A 26,580-nucleotide genomic window follows, 5' to 3' on the forward strand; every position below is an offset into this window, starting at 1 on the left:
GCAAAAAGCCCCTCTAATTCCCAATATTCCCTCAAAAGAATCCTAGAATGGATTGAGCTGGAAGAGACTTTAAAAATCATCTAGTTCCAACCCACCTGCCATGGGCTGCAGGGTTGATTAGCACTTACATATTTAGCACTGCAAGATCACAAGAACAGCACAAATCAGCTTCGATAATTACTTCAGCAGTAAGGAGCAGCGCACAGGAAAGCATGTTGGAATATTATTCCTTCTTTTTGCCTCAAGTTCTGCTACTCTACCCATACTCTATCCAAAACTGACAAGGGGCATATTCAGCCATTGATCAAGTAACATCCCTAGACTGAAGTGCAAGATCACTGTAATGATTTCAAAGGTTTAATAACTCATCCTTGAAGCTTACCTGTATAAACAGTCCATGTAGTCTGCACCTTGGCTGTACTCTTGCCAGTATCTGTGATACATAACTAGTACTTGCTCTTCAGCTTCCAGTACTCTCTGAGAAGAAAGACACACACCCCCAACTAAAATTAGTATGGAAATAGCAAACACACAGAGAAAGTTAGAACAGGACTAACATTTCAGAAAACACAACCACATGTTCCTATGTTGAAGGTTCCAGAGCTGAATGCAGCACTCCAGGTGCAGTCTCACCAGAGCAGAGAGGCAGAATCACCTCTCTCGATGTGCTGGCCATGCTTCTTTTGATGTAGCCCATATATATACACATATTCTGCCTCTGGAACTGTCACCTGTGATTCAGTCCCATAAAATCTGCATATGTACATACACAGAAACCAAACAGAACCCTTGCCTAAGGTCAAAACAGGGCCAACCCCACCTGGAGTAGGTGGGTAACTGTACAGGTTACCTTGTGCAAATGGCGTACATGGTTTTCCAAAAAGATTTTAGTCTCAGTATAAAGTCTCTCTCCAAGAGGTTCAGGATAGGCCACACACAAAGCATAAATGTCTCTGGTCTCAGAGTCAAGGTTTGTGTCTGCTTGAAGTATGAAAACTTAGTAACAAAATTAAAGATTTACAGAACTTTTTTCTCCCACACATGCGTTTTATGTTTCTTTTACAGTCAAGCACAAAAGATAAAATGGATCATTTTCTGCAGTCAAAGTCCTGATTTGTGAGGAATCTCTGTTTTCAGCAGCAGAATTAGAATAAAATTAACCAGGTTGGAAAAGACCTCAGAGATCCAATAATAAGTTTCAGCAGAAGATGATGAAATTGACCCCACACTAACATGGTTTCTACCACTTATTTGCCATCCATGAATAATACATGACTATCTCAAAGTGAGAACTCAGCTTTCACCAAAAATTATTCCTTTCTATCTACAGCCAATGTGAAACCAAGGCTCTTTTCAGGTAATGGAAAGAAGCACTGATTAGATTAAGAACATGATTAGCCAAGTATGGAGTATACCAAGCATGAAATGAAGCCCCACTTCAAGTCTTCCTCCTCTAAGTCCAAAGCAATTTCTTCTCCCTGCATATTCCCCCCCAATTCTACAGGTAAAAATTTTGAGGGACACTGGAAATTAAGACATCATAATGGTGGTGAGAATGCAAAAACTTTATTTTACTTTTAACCATTATTATAATTTCAGTAACCCCATTTAGATCACAGCCACACAAAGCAGTCATACTTGCTCTCTTAAATGGGCAGCAGCAAGCAGTAGCAGAAATCCCTTCAGGTGGCTTTGTCCCTGAAGTACTTTGCAGAGCTACACATCTGGTTTGGAAGTTTATGTGAAGTTTGAAAAAAGCCACTTGATACTTTGTCAGGAAAAGAGTTTGATTAAGAACTTTGCTTTCAGACAACTCAGACAAAGAATAAGTCAAACTTCAGGTAAGCTGTGGGAAATAAACTAGTTCTGCAGAACTTTTAAAGCATCATGTTTATCCACTAAGTCTAGACACTTTGTAAAACCAGCCATGCTAGAAATAAATTCACCATAGATTACTCTTTAAGGTAAGCACTTTAATTTAGGGGAAGACACAAGATCTGCTTTTTCCTCTAGTCTACCTTAAAAAAGCACATGCTATGTAAAAGGAGGTGGAAGGCCTAGGGACAGTAAACAAGTCACCTGCTTAGTCTACAGAACATCATCAAGCTTTCATAACAGTTTCTCCCAAAAGTTTTTTATATAGAATTACTACTCAAAACAGAGAAGATACTGATGCAGGACAACAGAAGGGAAAAAAAACCTCTATGTGGCAACTGGAATCCTGGAGAGCCTGATCAGTGTCTAATCTCAACTACAGTTATTTCATCCATATACATCAGAATTCTCCTTGGAGTGGCAAGAGAATCCAAATTTAAGTGTAACATTCTCTATGCTGTGAATTTTTTAATGAAATGAAACACCCAAACAAAAACCAAACAAACAACCCACCCAACCAAATTAAAAAAACAACAGAACCAAAAAACAACTCCCCCACCACCCTTTGAGGGTAGATGAATGATTAATCATTCACATTTTACTTCATAAACTTACAGCACATCTTTTCTGTGCTTCTGTCTCTTAGGAGATGAGAAAGAAGCTTTCAGCATTAAATTATTTATCTTTAATGGTGAAAGCCATCTGTCCTTCCAGTTCAGCATGCAGTTTTGCAGTGTGAGAAAGGTCAAAGGAAGCTGGAAGCTGAAGCCAAAGTACTGCTTAGGGGCCTTCACTCTGCGTTGAGAGCAAGAATAGCAAAAACTCTGAGCAATTTAAGGCTCCACTAGTTGCTATCTGAGAGACACTACCCAGCAATGGGAAACTGAAGCTATAAAGTCATCTTCAACAAGAAAATACTGTATCCAAAGCCAATGAAGCTTACAAATATTGTCCTTAGAGTTAAGAGTGTGTATTAACAGAAGGTTTTGAATTTATCTTCTCTAGAAGACCAAAGCAGAGCTTCCTGGAAATGTTTTGTCCTCTGGCTTGTTGTCAGAAAGAATCACAATCATAAGAATTTTATTTACTCTTCCTTCTCTTTGGGCTGGTTCTGAACTTCCAACCTTAGTGATACTGTGAAGTTACATATGTGGGGCTTTAAGTTTTTTGTTCATCATAGTATCCTTGTAGAATGGGAGAATAGAGGAGGGAGAATAAATGAACAACAATAAAAAAAATGTAAAAAAGCAGGTGGCCATGTCGTGTGCTTTTAAAGTAATTCTGTTTGCAGCATAGCTGCCTTCCTCCCTGGATAGTGTTCATCCTATTTGTTTGGTTAGTGGAAACCCCAAAGCAACAGCAAGATCCTGATGTTCTACCCACTCAAAGTTCTACTGCTAAAAGGGAGTTATCAAAATACAGATGAACTGAACACTCTCTAATTGAGCTTGACCAGCTTCTTAGAGTACTCCCATGCCTACTGAACAGTTAGAAGCAAAAAGTCTTGAAAGTTACTGTGAATAATATCTCAGAGATACAACTGTCAGTCATTTACCAGACAATGAAACAACTTCAGGAATATTTCTCTCTGCAGAGACTCAAAGGAAACCTGAAGGTCAAAGATGGCTCAAGATGACTCACAGTTTAAAATACAGTGACATATGGTCTTTCAAGTCATCTTTTTCTGAAGATTTTAACTCTTAAACAGTTGTGGTTTCCAGCTCATTGCCATTCATTCCAGCATTTTGAGACATAAGCCAATAAAACAATACAAATATCATCAGAGTTAAAACCACTACATTCAAAGCAAATAAGTTCTGGGAAAGTAGTGAGGTAAAAAAAAAATCATTCTGTAAGTGATATGTGCACCATGCTAGCCTTCTACTCAAAATACTATTAGTTTGCATACCTTTTGATATCATCTGTCTCAAGCAGCCTAACAGAAAGCAAATACTTCTTAGAATACACTGTTACAGGCTGAAATCACGATTCTTTGCTGTACCCTCTCTTTGGTTCCACTTTGCTGATCAACTACAGAAAGATTGAAGATCAATTGGTTCTATAATCAATTAAATAGCCTTCATGAATTTCATTAACACAGTTCCAATCATCTGTCACCTTATTATGCTTATTAAGCAGCAGGAAAAATAGTTAATATGATGCTTCCTTTAAAACACCCAGAGACATTTAAAAGAAAATCACTCCCATTAAATTGAATTTAACAGAATAAATAGCTAGCAAATAACAAGAAGATTAATTAAATGGCACATCTTCCTAAAATACATTAATACTTTTTTTCTTTATGTACTTAAAATCTGGGAAAAGCTTTCACACCAGCTGTACAGAACTACAAGTTTCACCAAACTGTTGAACACTTAGCAAACTGTTTATGTTAAAAATGAGTTTAAAGGTAGCAGCAGCGCTAAACAATATTTTTGGTAGTTACAAGTCACACAAGCTCTTCAGGCCATTCAGCCATAGCAAATAGGCAAAAAGGCTCTTGCCTGGGCCAAATTAGACACCAATAGTGCCACTTTCCAAGGGAGACATAATTAAGTGATTATTGTAATCAAGATCTTAAGAATTGCATTCTAAATGATTCTTCTAAGACTGCTTCCTGAGTCTGCTACTCAGAAGTGTTGCCTTTCTGATGTTCAGTCAACTGCACTAAGTCACAAAAGAGGATCAACAGCAGACTTGTGTACAAGACATCCATATAAGAAATTCTAAGTGAAACTTTAACATGAATCATCAATCCAACATCTCACTCAATTACTATTTTAGATTTAAAACTCTTTTAGGTGTCCTTTTTAAATGTTTAGAGCTTTAAGCTATAGAAGCTAACCACTTGTTGAAAACTGAAACATGCAGTTCTCAGCACCTGCTTAGAATGACCACAGCACCATTTGTCAGCACAGCTAATTAATTCAACAAGTCTGCAAATCTGGGAGTCATTTGAACTTGACTCCAAGACAAGGTGAAGAGTCATGCTCTCAGAATTGGATTATGTAATTTTAAAATGAAAGAGGTCCTTAAAGATTATTGCACCAGAGAACAAGGCTCCACAAGGACTACGAGCCACTAAATTTTTCTTCTATGTATTTATACACATGCAAACACTCAAAGCACATGGGAAAGCAATTCTGAGAAATGGCAACACGTCCAGAAACAGAAAAGACTTCAGTCTATCTCCTGCTCACAGAATAAGCTTATATTGTAAAAATCCATGTGTAAGAACCTTCTCAGGGCTGTTTTTTTTTTCCCCACACACACAATTAACAACTCAAATGAGTATAAACCAATCTCCCTGCTGTAATTAAACCAAACCAAGGCAAATTGCTGCAGAACAGCAGCAAAGCCTCCTAAAATTCTCTAATTATTCACCACAGTGCATTGGCTAATAAATGCACAGACACAAGGCACAGTACCACTGGTTAAAATAGTTACACTTCTAAGTTTTGGAGAACTTATTTTAAAAGCTCTTGTTATAAAAAACAGACAAAACAAAACAAATTACAAACAAACCAAACTCTAAGTCCATTTTACATGTAAAATGTAAACCTTTCCCTACAGCATATGTACAGCTGAGACTTCAACAGCAAGACCACATGACCACACCTAGAAAGGGTGATTCTTTTTAAACATAGTTTCACTCTCAGGAGAAGAGTGGAAGGAAAGGAAAAGAGCATTTTTATAAACTCTTGCTATAGAAATGTCTAATACAGCAGTCATCAGTACGCTTAGAAGGTCAAAGACAAGGGAGACATCTTTAAATAGAACAACCTCACTACATCCTACAGCTCCAAATGCAGAGATATGCATTCTCTGAGGGGTTTCTTCTGCTACAGACACTTAAACATATGAGAACAACTCATTATCAGAGCAGAGGAAATTCAGCACATGCTTCTGTGAACAGCTACAGCAGAAGCTATATATTAGAGTGAGTAAAACTCAGACAGGTTTACTTTGAATTACCATAGTGATTGTCAGATAGAATTCCCAAACATGCAGAATTTCCCACCCCTTTCAACATATCCACTGACCCACAGGCTTAATAACAGATGTGACTTGAAACAGACTTCTGATCAAGACCATTAAAACTGTTCCAGGCCTACTCCCTGCCACACACATCACACGCAGCAAACACATCCAGTCAGGTTTTCACTTAAAGGATACGAGAAGCGATCGTTCCACGTTGCTCTTTCAACATAATCCAACATAACAACTGCTTTAATTGTTGTTAGAAGTTTGTTCCATGTTTCATCAAAGTCAACTACTCGTGGTTTCAAGGACATTGTGGGGCTTTAGTGTTAACCTGTAGAAGAATTAAACATATCAGACAAGATTGCACAATCATTTAAAACAAAAAAAAGCCCACAACCCATGCTTTGGATGGGGTACCTTAAACTTTGTACACTGTTGCACCACCATGATACAGCAACATGAAGAACACCTTCACTTCCCCACTTTCCAAAAATCAAGCCCTTAGTGCAATACTAAGTGTTCATTTCCATAGTGTTAAAACTAACAGCCTATAACAGAACACCCAACTCATCTAGCATCCTGCCTCATGAAGTTCATCATCTTCCCAAGCTGCCCATTTAACACAGGAAGTAAACAACTTTCCTGTAAATTTGTGTTTGTTCACATTTATGCAAATGTTTTCAGCTGTATCTGAGACAATTTTGGGCCGGAACACAATGAACATATTACCAAAGCATGTGAAATTGTTATTGTCAGTTTGTAGTCCATGCTCACCTCAAGCTTTCACGAGACATTTTTGGTGTTACATTTAAAAAGCCACAAAACCCAAGGGCTTTGATCAGGATGGCAAAAAGAAAACACATCTAAACAGAGCATCATGCAGAGCTTGTGCAGCTTATTGCACTGTACAGCAGGACACAAAATTAATTCTTTCAAATAAGACATGGTTCAAAAAGACAGAAGTGGTATTAGTAATGTATTAAAGAATTTATTCTAAGATAAATATTAAGTTAGTGAAATACATCTAGGAAAAAAGTGAGGTACTTTAAAAAATAGGTCCCAAGAGACACAACTGTGAAGGCCTCCTCTTTGTTTCTATTTGTCTGTGTCCTGTGCATCTAGAAAGGCCCTGGTGTGTGACATTTCATGCACAAAGCTAGTCTGGTTCCTGCTCAGAAACTCGACATTGTAAGACTGAAACAAAAGGTGAAGACAATACTTCTGTTTCAAATACATGGACAAGTGACTCTTGATTCATCCTCCCACATTTCCAAGGTCAGAAGGGAACAAAGAAAACTAATGACAAACACTTTTAGCATAAGAGACACAGGTCTGTGATGGCAACAATCACAAGTCACACTTAAAAAATGGTTAGCAACAAGCTTACTACCTTAACTGCTATCAGCTCTTAATTTTCATCAGGCAGATTAGCTCTCCCAAAATACAGGATAGAGAGCTTCTCAGTTTGTAGAAAACAGAAATAAAAACCTGATGCAACTTTCAAACTGTATACATGAAAAATACCACCCTAACTAACCAAGCTCCTGAAATGCTGCAAATCTAGGAACCGCAGACAGTTGTTTTCCTCCACCTAGAACACAACAATTTCCGTTTAAAATGTAATCAATGAATTACCCAACCCACATTTGCTTTGATTTCATCAAGGAACTGAGTAGCAACTATGTAGCATTGAGGAAGTGGTATTATCCAAGTTTTATGAACAGGAAACTTTTTTAAGAGCCCAAGCCCAGCAAATGGTGTGTAAACACTTTCAGTTCAGTAGAAATGTTAGTTGTGTTTGCAATGCAGTTATTACCACTTTTGGAAATACACACAAAAAACTACCTTCATGTCAGCAGCAGCTAACTACACAGAAATCAGTGAGCACTGACAAAACAGATATCCATCAAAGAAAGTAAGCTGAAAAACCCAAGCTGATTTGTCTTTCCAAGAAACATGAACTTCAGTAGAAGTGAAGAACAGGAGAGCTTACTTGCAGGAGGGGAAAAAAATCAACACCAAAACATCAAAGCTCTCAATAACCTTCTAAAAGCTCTAATATTAGTCTTCCCCTGGAAAACACAAGACTATTTTCAGCTGACCCCAGGAGAAAAATAATCACAGTCTACAAAAATTTTAAGACTCCTGAGAAATTCTTGTGGTAGGGAAATTATTGATATTTGAATGCTATAGGTTGCTCTTTCTGAAACACTTAGTAAATCCAAGAACCACATCTTCACAGATGCACAAAACAGAGGGAATGAAGCAAGAAGAAGTTCTCCCCACGATACATCATACAGAATTAATAACAATGTGTTTAGTGCCACCAGAACCTAATAATATGTAAAGCATGAAACATCCATATACTCACAAAGGTGTCCTGGAGATAGCTTAAGAGCAAGCTGACTGTTATCTAGTGTTCTCTTACAACTTCCATGTTCATGTAAATTTAAACCTGTTTTACAGACGTGTTAACAAACACAACTTTGTCTGTAAGACACTGAGGTTTTGAGGGTTTGCTGTGCTTTGCCATCTGCAGCGTGCAAGCTCACAGGCTTAGAAGGCTCAATGTCTGATTGGTGATGCAAAAATGCTAAATTTTATCAAATGCTAAAAATTATAGCAGCGGATAATGCCTACCCAAGAGTTTATACAATTCAAAGAGTGGGAAACCATACGGGTCTGACAAGCTCCAAGGTAAGCTGATATTTCTGAAACACTTACCCAAGAGGATCATGAAAGAATCACCTCATCCTTTAAAACACACTGCTGTCACACTAAACACATTTGCTCACACAAATAAATGCAGGGATTTGGGCAGTGTCAAAACGTTTCCCAAATTTCCAACCTATTTAATCACCTCGAAAAATAACATTTCGAGCCAGAGATGAGTTAACAGCCAAGGATAGGAGAACCTGCTTCACACATGAGACCAGCGTTGTCTGCAACAGGCCTCGGATCCCCGACAGCCGCCGCCTACGGCGGCCCCAACGGGAAGACCCCGATCCCGACCGCCCCGGCCGGCCGCGGGCAGGGGCCGTTCGCTGCCCGCCTTCTCTCCCCATCAAAACAAAAGCGAAACTGGATGAGGACACAACGAAGAGTGGTGACCACCCCCGCCAGAGAAACCACACCACCTGCCCCGTCGGGCAAGGGCAGGACCTGGCCCGCGCCCCGCCGGCGGCGCCCTGCGGGGAGGAGGGAGCTGCCACACAAACACCGCCGAGGGACGGGCGATCGAGGCAGACCCAGGGGAGCGGTAGACCCCACCAGGGAAGACCCCACGAGGGCGACAAGCAGGGCGCTAGCAGACTGTCGTGCTGGAGCGAGGAGACAGGGCCCCAGCGCCCCTACACGCACCCGGCCCAGCCGCCCACAGCGAGCGGGGACGGGGACTGCCGCCTCCCCCTCCCGAGCGGGGCTCCCTCCCCTCACCCCGGCGGCGCTCCTGGCCGGCCCGGCTCGGGCAAGGGAGGTTACCTGGCGGCAAGGGGCCCGAGTCAGCGACGCCCACCCGCCGACCTCCCTCGCTCGCTCCTTGCCGTGCGGCCGCGGTCCCTGCCCCGCTCCGTCCTCACAGCGCTGCCATTACCCAAGCCGCTCGCCCCTCGCGCCCCGCCCCTCCACCGACGCCGCCACTGCCGGGGACAGGTTGCGGAGAAGCCCCACGCCTGCCACACTGTCGTGGCGCCGCTTCTTCAAGCGTCGCGCTGCGCGGCGAGCGTCGCCAGGCGCGGGCTCTCCCCGACGGCAACACGGATGGGTGGGAGCCGAGGAGTCCTGACCCACCGTCACTTTCCGACCCCACACCCCCTGCCTGGGGAGAAAGACTTGGTACAGCCCACTCTACGGCAAGCACAGAGGGCCTTCATTCTTCACTGTGGGCCGGTCTGAGGCTGCACGGCGCATGCCCCATTGTGTCCCCGCGCACGCGTTGCTCCTCCATTGGTGACGGTCACTATTCCGAGCACGCGCGGTGCCCTCCCGCCCGTGCGACGAGGTTGGGCTGGGGCGCGGCGTGAAATGGAGTCGCGGTGGGTCGCGTAGACGTGGACCGCTGTGTTGACTCCCTGTGAGGCTCCGCAGGCGGAGGGGAAGCCCAGCCTTGTGTAGAGTTCTTAGGCGCAAGTGTCTCGGTTCCCAGGGGCTCATTTGAGGAGTTTTCCTCAGAAATGTCCCCTCCCGCCGCGGAGAGGTGCGGGAAAAGTAGGGCTCTGCCTGCCCTTGGCTCTCAGCGGGGCCTCCCGGCCACAAATAAACCACGTTCAGTAGGTTTTCTGCCAGAGGGAGGTCTCTGGTGGTTTGTAGCCCATGTGTTTGCTTGTGGAAATGCCACAGAGCTGCTCTTGCTACGCGAGGGAGTTTCCGTACCCGTATCCTCCTGCACTTGCTATTCGAGCACTGCCTTGCTCTGTTTTTCTTTCCAACTGAATATAACAACAGTGGAAATCTTCAGGTGGTTCGGTGAGGTTGTATTCCGAAAAGTGACTCAGAATTCTTCTTGCAGTTCTTTTAACTTCCACAAGAAACTTCTTTATGCCTGGATGATAGCCAGAGATCTGTTTCTACACGTACATGTATAAAACCACCGACTTAAAAGTCTTAAATGCCCCTCACACCACCACCCCCCCCCCCACCCCCTTTTTTTTTTTTCTCTTGGTTGTGGGGAAATTTTGCTTAGGCTGCTTGTATATTAAAAGTCAAGCCAGTTCTTCAGTTCTGTAGAAGCAAGCTTAAATAGGTCTTGAATAAAGAGGCACTTTGTTGGAAAACGTGAAACCAAGTTCTAAGGGCATGCTAACTTTGTAGCCTGCATTGAGTAAGAGCTTGCCATAGTAGGTATTTCAGCATGGTTTGGAGTTGTGCTGGAAAACAGCATTAACGACACAGAGATGGTTTAGTTACTGCTGAGTGAGCAGCACTTACACAGAGCCAAAGCTGCTTCAGCTTCTCACCCCAACCCACCTGTGAGTAGGCTGGGGGTGCACACAGAGCTGGGAGGGGACACAGTTGGGACAGCTGACCCCAACTGACCAAAGGGATATTCCATACCATATGATGTCATGCTCCGCATATAAAGCTAGGAGAAGAAGGAATGGGGAAGGAGGGGACATTTGGAGTGATGACCTTTGTCTTCCCAAGTCACTGCTGTGCATGATGGAGCCCTGCTTTCCTGGAGAAGGCTGATGGGAATTGGTGAGTGAATTCCTGGTTTGGCTTTACTTGGATGTGCATTTTTGTTTTACCTGTTGCACTGTCTTTATCTCAGCCCATGACTTTTCTCACTTTACTCTTCCATTTCTCTCCCCCAGAGTCTTGTAGCTTTCAAATGTTAACTTTCTGAAGAATTTAAAATGGGTGATTACTTCATTAGCTTAAACTCCTTTAATTCGTGGTGAGAAGTATCAGCTCATTGCAGTGATGTCCGATAGATGGCAGAACTGCTGCACAGCTGATAAAATAGCACCTTAAGAGTTTCAACTTGCACACCCTACAGTGAGACTAGCAAAATCTGCATCTTTTTATTAATGAAATAAGAAAATAAACAGAAATTGAGTTTTCCCAGAAAACCCATATTAATTATCCATCAGCTTCATCATTCAGCTCCCAGATTTGTTCTGTCCTTCCCCAGGACCTGAGATGGCCTGTGGGGTGAGGGGGGAAATCACAAATCCAATTTTTTCCTTAATTATTAAAAAGAGGCACCCTCTTATTTTCACATCATTGTATGTTAGCAGTTACATTTCGGACAAAAAGAAATAAAATTGTTTTGCAACATTATGGACAAGTAAAATAGCATACTTAGGGTTTGTATTTAAAGGAGCGTGTCCAGAGAAGGGCAACAAAGTTGGTGAGGGGCTTGGAACACAAGCGCTATGAGGAGAGGCTGAGGGAGCTGGGGTTGTTTAGCCTGGAGAAGAGGAGGCTCAGGGGTGACCTTATTGCTCTCTACAACTACCTGAAGGGGGGTTGTAGACAGGCAGAGGTTGGTCTTTTCTCCCAGGCAGACAGCACCAGAACAAGAGGACACAGTCTCAGGCTGCACCAGGGGAGGTTCAGGCTGGAGGTCAGGAGGAAGTTTTACACAGAGAGAGTGATTGCCCATTGGAGTGGGCTGCCCGGGGAGGTGGTGGAATCGCCATCACTGGAGGTGTTCAGGAGGAGACTTGACAGGGTGCTTGGTTGCATGGGTTAGTTGATTAGGTGGTGTTGGATGATGGGTTGGATGCGATGATCTTGGAGGTCTCTTCCAACCTGGTCTGGTCTGGTCTATTCTATTCCATTCTTTAGTTAAAAAACTTCTTTGATATGGTAGCTCTGAATCTAAATGATTCTACTTAGAGGACTTTTCAGATCTAACGTAGTTTTATATGTGAAGTATCAAAACAGTAAAAGCTTTTGGAGCTCTCGTGCTCTGTTAACAAGGTTGTAAATCCTTCCTGTTCAATGAGTGTATCAAACGTAGACAGCTCAGTTACTTGCTTGTTACAGGCTGAGGGGAATTATATAGAATAATTTGCAAGTACCCTGGCAGTTTCAGTGTTCCTAATTATCTCATTGTTAATACAAGAAAATGTGGAAAAAGAATAGAAGACGCTTTTATGTGACTTTTTCTCTGACTTCCTGAAAATGGAGGAGTTTTGGCTGGGTCATCGCCTGGGTGGGTGTGAATTAATTAATGGGACTTTGCTTTCAAGGTTTTAATCTGAGTATGAAACTACTGCCATAATTCACTACAGTGAAGAAGATGTTATTTGTAGTTTTCATGCTTTGTCATATATGTATAAAATCTCAAAGATTTGATGTGCTACGAAAGTGTGGTTGGTAACAGAGCTGAGCACACGGACGTGTTAAAACGTTACAGATCCTCTCTCTGCTCCGGCAGGAAAATGAAATAGCCACATGAGGGCGCTGTGAGCAACGGAAGGAAAGTGGGCACGTTCCAGAGAAATTTATTTCACCTCTAGTCACTCACAAACGGGTACCACTGCTCACAAACGGGTACCACTGCTCACAAAAGGGTACCACTGCTCACAAAAGGGCAAAAGAATTATGTAACTTCACAGTGTAAGTGGACTGGTGTATGCAATTTAAAATATACTGAAGAACAGTGCCTTCTGACACTACTTCGTAAAATATTGAGCAGCAATAACATAGCTGCTGGTAAATGGGCGCTACTGAGTTTAGTGACCAAGCATTTATGGCATCTTAAGTGAGGCTGTGGGGTTTGTATTTCCCGGAACAAGAAACGCTCTTACATACAGTGCAAACGTGACTCATGACATTTGAACGCAGCCTGTGGTAGCGAGCAGGGAAACAATCGCGCATGTAGCTCCCCGGCATGGCAATTTCTGATTTAGCCAGATACAAAGTACGATGCAATACTTCAAAAGGAAAATGAAATGGTATTAGAAATAACTGCTGTAAGGGGTGCGCTTGTTTAAAACGGAAGAATTGGAGCACAAGCCGTGGGCAGCAGCTCGGCGGGTTGGCTGTCCCGCTGCTCGTCACTCTTTCAGCTACTTTCGCTGTACTTCACGTCTCCTGCACCGCCAAGAGGACATCAGCGGTTTGTGCTGCAGCCACTTTCCTGGGGACAGCTCAGGCAAACTGTCAGCTTACCCTACCTAGGCTCTAAAGAGAGGCCGTTCCGCCGAGGGCCAGCACCGCCCAGTCAACCGCCCTTATCGGCGGTGCCTGGCCGGCACAGCGAACGTCCGGCACCACGCCCCTACTATCGCGCACCTTGTGTGCTAACATCACGGGGAAGTGGGTCCAGGCACGCCCTGGCCCGAGACGCAGACAACCCCACAGCCCAAGCCGTTGCCCGACTTCACACCTCGAGCGGAACGCTCCCCCAGGGCGCGCCCGTCCCCTGCCAGGAGTTAAGCCCGCCCCTCCCCCACACCAGCAGGTCCGTTCTGCTCCCCAGCCAATGAGAGACGTTGCCGGCAGCTGCTCTGCCGTTATTGGTCAGCGCGGCGGCCAGTGGGCGCCCCGTAGCCTATCGGCGGCGCCGTGTGATCCCCGGCTCCTCCTCCTTCCGCGGCCGCTGGGGCTGGGAGTCGCCGCAGACGCCATTTCCTCAGCGCCCCCGGGGCGGCGCGGCTGCATCAGTGCTGACGTGAAGCCGACGTGCGACTCCGCCCGGCCCAATCCCCCCCACCCCCTGTGACGGGGGCAGCACGTACAGGGCGGCGGGTGAGTGCGGGAGGGGGCGGGGATACGTGTGCGCGCAGCCCGACCCCCTGCGGGCCTGGAGCGGGGGAGCGCAGAGGGCAGCGGCTAGCCCGGGCAGTGCGGAGGGGAGAGCAGGGAAGGGGGGCGCTGTGCCGCGCTGTGTCGCTCGGCTCACCTTCAGCCGACGGGAGCGCGCAGAACGGGACGGAGGCGCGTCCCCGGTGGCGGTCGGGTGCGCGCCCTGGTTCAGGGAGGGCTGCCGACGGCCTGTTTTCCTCGCTTGCCCGGCATGGTTCTGTAGAGCGGCTTCTGAGGGCTTTCTGTAGCCCTCGAAAGGGGCGTGCGGAGCATACTGCTCCTTTGCAACCCAGGAGCCGAGGTGCCCGGCCGGCCATGGCAGGGTGCTGCTCGGACCCTTCTAACGGGGGGAGGCTTGGGAGGGAGATCTGTGCGACTCGCCTGCTGCTGGACCGGCGAGAGAGGGGTCAGGGCAGCGCGCCTTGCCGCTGCAGTCCGGGCGCCGGACGGCAGGGTGTTCGGTCTCCTGGGTGCTACCCCGGCTGCCGGCGGGATGGTTTAGTGGAGGGAAGCGCTGGCCGATGCGGGCGTTAGGCCTGGCGCCTCGTGGCGTTTCCTCTGAAGCCCGGTAGGCCTGCTGACATCCTTGCCCGTAGGGTATTCCGAGATAGGACACAAACACAGGCGGGAGAGTATCGCCGTGGGCTTTTGTGAGACTTAGGTCATGCATAAGTTTGAGGATTTGGCTTGCATCCGCCACTGTCGTGTCGGTATCTTGACGCGGAGTGGAGCAGAACGTCTTGTGGCAGTTAAACGACTCCACAGGCACTCGCACTTTAAACGATCCTCTGGCCCGTTCAGGGACTGGTTAGACTCTTCTGACAGGGGGTCATGCGTCCTCTTCACAGCAGACTCAGCACTGTTCTATCCGGATTATTAAGGTAGCAGATGCAGAGTGATAAGTAGCACGCCTGTGCTTACAGTGATGGCTGGTTTGGTTTTAAAAACCTCTTGAGGGTTTTGTTGAGATACTCTAAAACAAGGACACAGAGTTTAGGAGCCACAAGAAACGTAGTGGTCTGTTGATAGTGAAAACTTAACAGAAAGACTACACTTTCAGAATCTGGTCGGTTGCCCTGGCACTCCTTTCACCTGGCTGAAGGCTGTGAGTACCTTGTCAGCTGGTGTGCTTCACAAAGCAGTGAAGCAGATTATATACTTCACACTTGAAAACACAATGCTCTCCTGAAACTAGTGTCTTCTGAGAGTTTTCACACTCACCATGGGGTCACCAACAAATGTAAAATAGATGTTTGTAAATTGGCATCCTTGCTTTTTAGTAAATTCTCTGTGAATAAAAGCCTTCAAAGAGATTTAGGAGCAAGGGCTGAAACCTATTTCTTAGCTTCTTAACATTGCCTTTGTAATAAGCTACCTTTGTAAACAGTCTCAGGTGCATAAATTGTCTTTGAAATAAAGAAATTGTCTTTAAAATGTGTCTGGGTATTTAATTAGACAGTCACACATTTCCAGTTATGCAAAATACCAATTTTATATATATATTTTATGTTACCAACAGACATTAAATATATTAATATTCATTGAGGTAACAGTAAACCAGCAGTACAGGGTGGGGAGTGAAAGGATTTTTTTGGTGATCTTGCACAAGAACACCTCTTAATAGGGAAAATAGCCTTCATCTTTTAATAGCCTTCGTCTTTTACCTATGGGCACAAATATGAAAGCTTCACACCTGTAGGTATAAATTATTCCCAATTTTCTAGGTCACCTGGGCAGGATAATCTTTCAGCTGATGCTGTCCATAGTGTCCTGTCAGGGATGCTGCTGCTAGCAACTGAAGAAGCTTTTGAAGTACACTATGTGCATCTTCTTCATCAGTGTTTACCTGCTACTACTGTACACTAGTCTCAGTGACTACAGTAAACATGCTAATGTATAACGGAGTGTGATGACCTAGATCCTGAAGATTTCTTTGCTGTTCTGTAGAAAGAAGGAGGTGTCTTTGCCTACATATCATGAGATTTTTTTTTTTGCCCCCTTTATATGGGAAGGGAGAGGCACAACTTGTTTATCAGTTTTAAAATATGGACTAATTAAAAGCAGTACAAGGCAAACATTTGTACTGGGAGTCAAAAAATACACAATCCTAGATGGAAAATGTACTTAAATTCCTGAGAATCTAATGTATATCCTAAGTCTTAATTATAATTTCCCTGGCATGTGTCATACTTGCTGAGGTTTTTTTTTTCCCCCCAGTGTAACAGAGGTAATACAAAAATACAGCCCTTTACTGTGTTTTGTCCAGTGGGAGCAATAATTCTTTTTGATGTTTTGCTGTGTTGATGCTCTTTTTGCTGGAGCAGTAGTTTATCTGAACCACATAGATGAATGATGGAATGTGTTCCTCCTTAGTAAACTGGGACCATCCATGGAGTCTCCAACAGTCTCCATCTGGTCCTTGTAAGAAAGTCTCCATGAGCTTTAGAACACATCACACACCAAGGAAAATTAAATAATGCATAGGTGCTGACAAAATATTAATTGCAGATGGGAATGTAGTATCAGTTGATACTTGTCTAGAGCATGAGCATGTGACTTCTATTAGCAGAAATACTAATGTTGGCCCATAAAGTCTTAAATCACATATCATTTGACCACCACAAGCTGCAGTACTGTTAAGCTTGGTCAGTACAAGACTATTGGAAGAGTACAAGCTAGAAATACTTTTTCCTGCATTCTTTGTCTGGGTGCCTTTTCATATTTTCATGCCTTTATTCCAGGCAAAAAGGGTGATTTAAAAAAATAGTATTATTTGTTCTCCTTGCAGATTATGGAATAGTATGTAAAACAGTGCCTGTAAAAGGAGTTTTGTTTAATTGGATTTAATGTAGATATTTTTTAATACATAGGACTAAATTCAGGAGCTTCAGTGTCAGGTGCATAGCAGACTTCTTTCCCTGTCTCTTTCTTCTCTCAAGGTAAAACCAGAGAAGAAACTACAGTAACCGTGAGCTAGTTGAACTTTGAGTTTGAACAGGTTTGCCATCTCCTAGTTACATCAACTGAGCTTGAGGAAGCCAGATTTCTGCCTTTTAAATCCCACTTTATTATTTTTGTAGTTCCTTGTGTAAGTATGGTGTAGGTGGGAGCATGCCTGTAGGACACCCTTCCTGCCTCTGCTTGACCCTATAGTGTCTGTGTTGTGTGTAAAATCATGCGTTGCTATGGCAACGTTTGTGGTATCACCTGTGGTGTTACACCTTCAGTGCAGGGTTTGGTAGGAGAGGAAGGGAGCTGAAGAGAATCAAGCTCTTGTTTTAAAACACACGTACTTTTTGTCATGACTTATTGTGGCCAGAAATATGGAAAAGAAACCATCAGGTAATTGCTTTTTCTTATATGTCAGATATATCTGGAAACATTCTCTAGGAAATTTAAACTCCTTGTTTAAATTTAGAGTCAGAGAGTTGCTTACTCTTCTATGAAACTTACTGTACATTTAAACCTGCAGTACATGAAGAGTTGTTGTGGGCCTTGACCTGTAAGTGGTTTACAGACAATTCAAGCATAGATCCCAGCTGCATATTGGTATCTCAGAAGGTTCATTGAGCGTTGTGGCAACACATGGCTGCTGGTCAGCTTGAGCCTTGTTCAGCGTGAGACTTGAGGCACAAGTGACCTGCTGTTGGCAGTGCTGGTGGGCAGCTCTGGATCACTGCACTCCCAGTCTTCCTGAGACCCTGGGCCTCTGAGCTTGTCCAGCCCCTGGGAACCATTTCCAGAACTGCCTCTCCTGCAGCTTTCCAAGGTACTTGTGTTATCGCTTCTGGCTATGTGAATGAATGTTTTAATGTGGAGGAATGGGAGAAAAAGGACTTAAGTGAATCTGAGTTACGAAAGAATCTATTTATATTCTGTTAGTGGTCTACTCCAAATATAAAATTACCTGGAATTCTTTCTTCCTAGGTGCCTGATACACCTTCCTTGCTGTGCTGCATTATTTACATGTGTATGCCCTCACTTTTAGGCAGATGACCATGGAAATGGTTGAGTCACAACAGGATGACAATGCAGTAGATACTGTGCCAGAGCAAGATGCTGGTCAGCTGAAGAACCAGCCAGGCCAAAGTCATATTTCCCCAGGATCTGAGGTAAGCCAGAATGTGGAAAGAGGAGAAGAATCAGTGAAGTGATACTCAGAAATGAGTATTAGTTTCAGTTTGTTTGGAGTACTCATAGTCTAGTAGTCTTGTTATTAAATAAGAAAAAGATAGCAAAGGTATACTGGAAACTGTGCCTGTGGTAGTTGACAAAGAGCTACTGTAACATTAGGTTTGTTAAAAGGCAACACTTTTAGGAGACTAGGCTTTTCAGTTCCTGAGATGGGAGTACAGTCTTAAGAGTTGAGGTGGCTGCAAGATCAAGCACACACAGCTAAAGCACACGTGTCTTGAAGACTTCTTGTGTAACAAAAATGAAAAAATGAATAAACCCAATCATGGTTCTTTCCTAGTTACAGCTCTGGTACAGATTGTATTTTGTCTTCCTGCAAGTACATTTTTAATGCATGCTTGTTTTGTTTCGTCTTTATGTATCCACTGACAGTATCTGGAGTTCTGAAAATATACTTTAAATGTTCTGTATGGTAGTCATACCTGGTTTCTTCTTTGGTAGGTAATGAATAAAAGGTGACATAGTAATAATTATCAAACGTTTAAAATATGCACTGAAATATTCAATGCTTGAAAGAAGTAGTATGCTTGTCAGTACTAAGGTGTATAGCTTCAGGAATCTGTGTAGACCCTTTAGAAGGCTCTACAAAACCCCTTTGTGAAATACAGAAACTGACCTGTAAAAGCATCTTACGGAAGTTCTTCATCATCTGAAGTTACTTGGTAAGATGTGAGGACACGCATTTGGCATGTTAGATATTTGATTTGCATTGTGAATATATTTTCAAGACAGTGTAGCCAGTTTTTCTTGGGTCTTCAGGCACAAAGTAGACTGCAAACTATTTATGAATGCTTATTTGTTGATTTTTGTTACATATGGCATTTGTTGCAGCTTTGATACCTGCAGCATGGGGAATACCGTTTGGGGTTTTTAGTTTGTTTCTTTGTTTTTTTCTTTAAGAGTGGAGCATGAAAGCAAAAACTGTTTGTTTTGCTCTGTTGATTTCAGTCCCTCATTTCTTCTTTCTTTGATAGTTCAGTTGAAATTTTGCTTTTTAACTTATAGATAAAATGATTTGCATGGTTAATCTGTTGGCTTTTACAGTATTCTCTGAAGAAAATAACTGTCAGTTCTGTCACTTAATTTTTATTTATTTATTTTTTAATGTTCATAGAGAGACAAAGCTGTCACTAATACTGTAGGAGGGCTTCTGCTGGGTCCCTAGGGAAAACACTTTTTATGCTTGTTTGCATTTAATGCTGAGTGCGATAGGTGAAGGTTCAGCTGTACTGGGCAGGCCTCAGGTCTTTCAGTTAAAGCTAGTAGTTTTGAAGTTCTGCTGAATCTCAGTCAAAATGAAACTCATGCATTCCAGTTTGAAAGCTCAGGGTAACATGCCAGAGTTTTATATCCGAGGGTCCCTCTTTTTGATCAGATGGCCTAGAATGCTGGCTTGAATGTGTTAGAGCTGCTCAGCCCTTCGGCTGGAATTGATGTCCCTCTCCTGGGCTGTCTGGAAAAGTAAAGTCGATAAACATCTAACGCTTCATTGTTAAGAAGCAGAAGTATTTGTTAGCAACATTTTTACCTCGATTTTTAGTATGTTTGAATGTTATTAGGGGCAGCAGCACAATGAACCAAAGCTGAGAAATGGTAATAGTTTTCTTTAACATTTGTAACAAGTTCTTTAACATCTTCTTTCCTTTAATTTCAGAGACTATATGCTGTTTCGTGGCACTTGGAGCCGTGGTTTAGTAGTCATGAGGTCTTGGGTGACAGGTTGGACTTGATGATCTTTGAGGTCTCTTCCAACCTTATTGATTCTATGATTCTATGATGCAGTTGTGCTATGCTGTAAATAAAAAGTAAAACTGAGAGGCCTCCAGTGAACACGGATGTCACCTCATGCTGCCTGGCAGTGCCTCAGTCACCTAGCAGTGCCTTGGCTCACCCGGCTGCCTCAGCCACCTGGCAGTGCCACTGCCTGGCTGGCTGCTTCCTCAGTGCCACTTTGCAGCCTGCAGGCAATGTTGCCTCCCTCCCTCCTGCCAGGGGCAGGTGGGAGCCTGTGCCCATGTTCTTCATGCCTTGAGGCAGAGCTGCCACAGCATTTCTTTTGGTAAAAGGGCTCATTGCTGAAAGGCCTTGTTGTGACATTTCTTTGGCTTAAAATGAGTAGGACTTTCTTACCTCATGTTCCTACCTGGCAGGCTCAGAAGGTGAGATGCTTTGTTGTGGTGAGGGTTTGGGATGCATGTTGAGGTTAATTTCTCTGTGAGGCAGGATCCTTGTGTGGGACATCTTCTCTGCTTCTCTTAATATGAAATGGGAAGCTTGGAAACTTTGGGAGGAATTCCTTCCTTTCCTGGAAGTACTTTTCACTTCTGGAGGTGTCATAGTATTTAGATTATCCAGCAGAGACAGAAATCAGATGGAACTGTGCACTGCACACTTTATATCAGTAGTGTCAGAGGTATGAGGGCTTGGATGTGAAGATAATGTAGTACTCTATAGGGAAAGGTTATCTAACCTTGGGTGATGAGAGTGTGTACATCCACAGTATACTTGTTCAGATGGGTAATGCATCTTGAAGTTGGAGAACTGATAAGTAACTTCTTTCTCTGAAAGAGTGCATGCCTCAGTAAGAAGACAGTTCATGATCATTTTTGCTGGCACTTATGTTGCCAAACATACAAGGAATGCAACCATGCTGCTGTGACAAAATGTGCTTGTTATTTGTTGAAGCTATTGGACTTGACTGTTACATACCTATGAGGATAGGTCCAAAAGGGACATTAGAACATCTGAAGTCTCTGCTATTGCCAGAAACAATGCAAAGGGAAATGTGAATAGAAATTGTTCTAACAATTTCTAATATATATTAGAGAGATGCAGATTATGAAGTGGGAAAGATTTATTTCAGTCTGGTTATAAGAGACAAACCAAATGCAAAAGAATCTCTGAGATTTTAAAGTTCATAGACCACACATTGTGTAACCTTCTGATATTTGTGGAAACTCAGCAAACAGCCATCAGTCAAATTGAGCTGTTCATAGTAGATGTAAATGAACAAACAAATCACTTTTGGCTTGATACAGTTTTAAAACACTACTATCTCCTCTTCCCTCAATCCTACGCCCCCACGCCTTCCTCTAATCTGAGCTCTGAATTAATGTTTCTCTTATGATGTTGTAAACTTTAGTCTAAAAGAGTATTAGCCGAGTGTGGTTGGCTTTTTTTCTTGTTATGGTTATACCAAATAATGAACTTTTAAGTCAGTGTAGTGTTTCTTAATCTTGAGTACTGGATTATTTCTTGATTGTATGTGCCCAAACCATTGTTTACTAAACCCAAACTTGAACCGTTCACCTTGTCCTGCTTTGTGTGTATTGTACTCAAAGTTCTTTCTGATACACAGAGCATTAGACTGCAGCTCTTACAGAGACACCAGTGAATAGCTAGCTTTGATGAAATTGTCTCTGTGATGTTTTGAAAAGTACCATGCTTTGTAAGCGCTTCAACTGCTCTGTGCCCTCTCCTTGCTTAGGGTGATGTCAGCTTTGACACAAAATAGATCATACCCTTCAGCTCACCAGAACTTCCTAGATCTCAATCTCAAATATCTGCTAAATTTCTGACAATAATATTAATGGGTTTGTTTATTTATTGGAGGAAAGGTTTGTATGTCCTATTTACATCTTGCCATGCAATGCCATTTAAGGAAAGGTTGTTTCCATTTAAGGGCTAGAAATGCACGTAATTGTTCTATTTCCTGAAAAGCAGGGCAGTTTCCTATAACAATTGAACAGCTATAGTGAGTGTTGACAAGGTCCTGTCTCCGTTTCCTAGAAACATTGTTCCTCAAGATAATTTGAGCCAACGTGTGGTCTTTTTGATAGCATTGTATCTTAATAGTAGTTGAAGTTTTTCTCTTGCCTCAAGAAAGGAATCTTTCCTAGACAAGCAGCAGCTTATGGATAAGAAATGAAAGCTTCTCCAATATTTGAAATTAAAAAAACCCTTCTGTGTAAATACAGAAAAATAGAAAACTTTCTTAAACATGCTAAGTGTTGAATATTGAAAGAAAAGTTACTCTTTTCTCTGTCATCTCTTTTTACCTTTAGTGCTCATACTGGTTAACTTTTGGGGCTGAGAACCAAACTAAGATTGAAATCATTCTAGATATGAGTCTGGGTTTATATAGAAATAAAGGTTTCAATGCAGTTTACTTTGATTTATGTTTGTCTGAGTTTAGAGGAAATGTCATCAGCTAAAGGGAGAAGATTATTCCTAAACGGAGCACTTCCTTCAGCTGTGTTTCGTTCAAAGCATTGATACAGTCAACTCTGGTTTTATTTATATAAATGTGGCTGTGTGTATGTAAAAAGAGACCTTATTAATTCACTATTTTAGATTCTATAAAAAATTTCTTCCTTATATAATGAGGGTGGTAAAACACTGGCTCAGGTTGTCCAGAGAAGTAGTAGAAGCTCCATCCTGGAAACACTGAAACCTGCTTCAGCTGAAGGGGTTGGACTAGATGAACTTTAAAGTCCCTTTCCAACCCAAAGCATTATAGCATTCTAAATTTAAAAATGCATGTATTGGATTTTTTCCTCTCTGGTTAGGCCACACCTGGAGTACTGTGTCCAGTTCTGGGCCCCTCAGTTTAGGAAGGATGTTGACTTGCTGGAACGAGTCCAGAGAAAGGCAACGAAGTTGGTGAGGGGCTTGGAACACAAGCCCTATGAGGAGAGGCTGAGGGAGCTGCGGCTGCTTAGCCTGGAGGAGAGGAGACTCGGGGTGACCTTATTGCTCTCTACAACTACCTGAAGGGGGGTTGTAAACAGGCAGAGGTTGGTCTCTACTCCCAGGCAGCCAGCACCAGAACAAGAGGACACAGTCTCAGGCTGCACCAGGGAAGGTTCAGGCTGGAGGTCAGGAGGAAGTTTTACACAGAGAGAGTGATTGCCCATTGGACTGGGCTGCCCAGGGAGGTGGTGGAATTGCCATCACTGGAGGTGTTCAGGAGGAGACTTGACAGGGTGCTTGGTTGCATGGGTTAGTTGATTAGGTGGTGTTGGATGATAGGTTGGACGCGATGATCTTGAAGGTCTCTTCCAACCTGGTTTGTCCTGTCCTATTCTATTCTATTCTATTTCTATTCCTATTCTATTTCTATTCCTATTCTATTCATTCTTGTGTCTCAAGATCTCAAGACATCAATCTGAAAAGCATAAGTTCAGAGTAAGCTTCTTGTGTAGCAAACAAAGCAAAACCAAAGCAGTTCTGGATATTTTTTTTCCCCCTGACTAAGAGCATTCTGCCTTGTTTGTTGTTGCAGCAACAAATCACTTCAGTGAATACTGAGGTGTTTGGGTTTTTTTGTTATAATGCTTGAGGTTCTTTCTAACCTTCATGCTAGTGACACCAGATCCATTGTGTGGTATCTTAGGGTTGTTTTTAATTAAAAATAAACCATTAAATCTCTGGAGAAGAAATAAAACACCAAACCAAATACATTACATGGGGCACTATGGGGCGTTTTAAAGCTTTCCATGCCACTTGGAATGATACTCAACAAACTTTTACTAGTAAAAGGAGCTTGTTTCTCTGTGTGATAGTTGCACACATCTGAACTGTTTTAGATATGGAATCAAAATAAGTTTCTTTCAATAATATCAATTCTAAAAGCATTTGCTGACATCTTAAGGCATGTTACTTAAGCATGATGATTGTAATTTTTGCAGGTTTCTGTAGCTGCATCAAGTGCCGGAAGATCCCTAGCACAGTTGCCTTCTGGTCAAACTGTTCATGCCCAGGGTGTCATTCAAGCCACACAGCACTCAGTCATTCAATCACCACATATGCAAGCTGTTCAGGTTAGCTCTTTTATTGTTATATTTTCATTAATATTTGGTGCCTCTTTCCCCCCAACCCCATCTTCAATTTCTCTTCATTCCTACAAGTGCTGCAAGATTTACACGTACAGTACAGGAAACGGGGAGGGGGAGAAGTTGGCAAACTGCCAACCAGTAGCAGCTCTATGAGCATTGTGTAGCAATTCTTTAATGCTTCCTGTTTATCTGTTAAGATATTGTGTCTTGGAACCCTGAACTTACGCAACAACAGAGTTGTGCAATAATGTGGCCTTGCTTCAGTGTGTCGTGCAGTTTTTCTGCTTGGTTGAATTGTACTCACATAAGGTTTCTAGTAAGACTGTGAACTCATAAAGTTGCATGTTACCTCAGACTATTTTTGGAGAGCATCTGGATGTAGTGGAAGCAAACATGTTACAGTCAAATGATTTTTTTGCTTTTAGCATGCCCTATTAGAGCATCTGCTAATGCTTTTTGTGGGAGTGGCTGTATAAAGACTAAAAATAAGGAATGCCTCAAAATAAACATTTATTTTGCAAGCTTTCAGATATAATAAATAAAAAAGCATATATAAGTATGAATTATCTTAGATTAGAGAAAAAAGATACTCAATATTTTATTTGTGAGATGATGGGACCTGATACCTGGCTTTGGAACACTAGACCACTATTAAAACCTGTGTAGAAGGTGTCAACAGACTTGGGTTTGGTCAAACTTGAACTCAAGAGTATTCAAAATAGATAGTTTTCTAGTGCAATTCTTTTTATCTGTAATTTAACAGAATTAACTTCATCACAGAAGCATAATGCAGTCATTGCTTTTCTAAAGTCAATATAATCAGGTCATATATGCAAAAACAGAGGACTTACTCCTCGGGAGGAGGAATTTCTCTGGAATCTCTTGCCAGCTGCTGCTGTGTTGTCTTAGGGGAGTGGAAGTTGATTATTTGTTGTACTGAGTGAACTCTGGCTGTCTTTCCTTTGCCAGAGGAGCAGAGACATGAAAGCTGAGTCCTGATTAATACCAACTAGGTAGTTCCAGGGTTTTGTTTCAATTTCATTTGAGCATGCTAGTGGCAGATAAGGTGATGCTACAAGGAAGGCTTGAAGATGCTGTAAGAAAAGACTCCATTATAGAGGTTGTTCAGCTCTTCCATGAGCCTCTTAATTCCTTTATCTTGCCACATGGCATTTCCCCCAGATCACTTGGCTTTAACCTGATAGCCTATCTCTGCAAGATAGTGGAGAACTTGGGAAATGATATAATTTATTAACATAAAAAAAAAAGTATGCAGAAGGTTGATGTTTTGATGTTCACACTTGCATGACCTCTCCCTTAAACACCTGCTTTTAAATTGGAAGGTATTCAAAATGTTTCCTGTAATGCTGTTGCTTTTTGAGGGGAAAAAAGTGTTTCTATCATGCTCCTTACTGGTTTGTTTGAAGTTCAGATTATTAGAATTTTCTGCTTGCTCTCCTTGTAATGTATCCTACAGCTATTGTCAGGCTCCCCTCAGCTGGAAGTTACAGTTAATCAAATGTATCACTGTGATAGAGTCGAAGTCTCAATGATGTCCAGGAGAAAAATGACACTTCTTCTTTTTGTTTTTTTCCCATTGGTCAGCACTGTGACTGCAGTTGCCTGCTATTAGAACAAGCTGAAACTCTCCTTTTTCCTCTTTGTCTTGATGAAAATTAGAACTTTTAACATTTCTTGGGGAAAACTTCCTCTTCCACACAAAAATGTATAAATCATCTTGTAATTTCCTTACCTTCTCTATAAAATTTGACTGCTCTTGACTTCTTTGACCATTTCTGCAAACTAGGAGTAGCTATTGGTAACCCTTAGTGGAATGGGAAGATTTTAAGACACTAAGGTCTTTTTCCATGCAGATTGTTCTGGTGCAAAGAGTTTTTAATTAGTTTTTTTTTCCCCCGGCAGAATGAGAGTTGTGTTTTGAGGTGGGGTGCCCAAGCTCTCAGCTGGGTAATAATGTCTTATTTTATAAGATTTGTGCTAGAGGCTTGAGGGTTGATCCCCAGGTGGATCACCACAGGGTACTGGCTAGCAATGCTTTTCAGAGGGTCTCTATGCTAGCCAGCATTGGTCCATCCTGCAAAAGGATGAACACAGACTTCTTGAAACTCTTGTATCTCTGCCAGTCACCTCTGAAGTCTGGTTTGGAACCATGCCTCTGTAGACATGTACATCTCCTTGTTTCTATGTGATCTTTTTTTTCCAGTTAGGTAGGCATAAATTTTAATGACATTTCCTATGTATTACCTAGCCAAATGAGGCTTCATTAAATACTTTTGTGCAGAACTGGAATGTAATAAAATAACTGAAATGACAATTTCATTCTGCAATAAATTTCCAGAACCTTCCAGCAGTCATTTTCTATTAGGGACACAGAGATTTTGTTTTTAGCACCAAATGCTGGAGCCTCTCC

General features: G+C 42.6%; 2 protein-coding genes across 9 annotated transcripts in view; one reads left to right on the forward strand and one right to left on the reverse strand.

The window, feature by feature from the left end:
- Nucleotides 1-9,471, reverse strand: part of CUL2 (cullin 2) — a 34,481-nt gene extending 25,010 nt beyond the window's left edge. Inside the window, exons 1-4 of one of the 2 annotated variants that reach the window (XM_068146266.1) lie at nt 9,340-9,471; nt 6,052-6,190; nt 851-953; nt 383-477 (exon numbers count right to left, since the gene is read on the reverse strand). In XM_068146266.1, the coding sequence (XP_068002367.1) occupies nt 383-477; nt 851-953; nt 6,052-6,170 (317 nt within the window). In that variant the 5' untranslated portion in view covers nt 6,171-6,190; nt 9,340-9,471. Of the gene's footprint in view, nt 1-382; nt 478-850; nt 954-3,784; nt 4,116-6,051; nt 6,191-9,339 lie in introns of those variants that run through there. The other variant, XM_068146267.1, reaches the window with a different exon arrangement.
- Nucleotides 9,472-13,937: 4,466 nt separating this feature from the next.
- Nucleotides 13,938-26,580, forward strand: part of CREM (cAMP responsive element modulator) — a 29,511-nt gene continuing 16,868 nt past the window's right edge. For 3 of the 7 annotated variants that reach the window (XM_068146273.1, XM_068146271.1, XM_068146275.1), the window contains exon 1: nt 18,107-18,230. In XM_068146273.1, coding sequence (XP_068002374.1) covers nt 18,111-18,230 — 120 coding nt within the window. In that variant the 5' untranslated portion in view covers nt 18,107-18,110. Of the gene's footprint in view, nt 14,062-17,829; nt 17,888-18,106; nt 18,231-24,002; nt 24,135-26,580 lie in introns of those variants that run through there. The other 4 variants (XM_068146268.1, XM_068146274.1, XM_068146269.1 and 1 more) reach the window with 3 other exon arrangements.

The sequence above is a fragment of the Melanerpes formicivorus genome, unplaced genomic scaffold (assembly GCF_026170545.1).
Source record: "Melanerpes formicivorus ecotype bairdi unplaced genomic scaffold, bMelFor1.0.p_v2 SCAF_13, whole genome shotgun sequence".
Classification (NCBI taxonomy): Eukaryota; Metazoa; Chordata; class Aves; order Piciformes; family Picidae; genus Melanerpes; species Melanerpes formicivorus.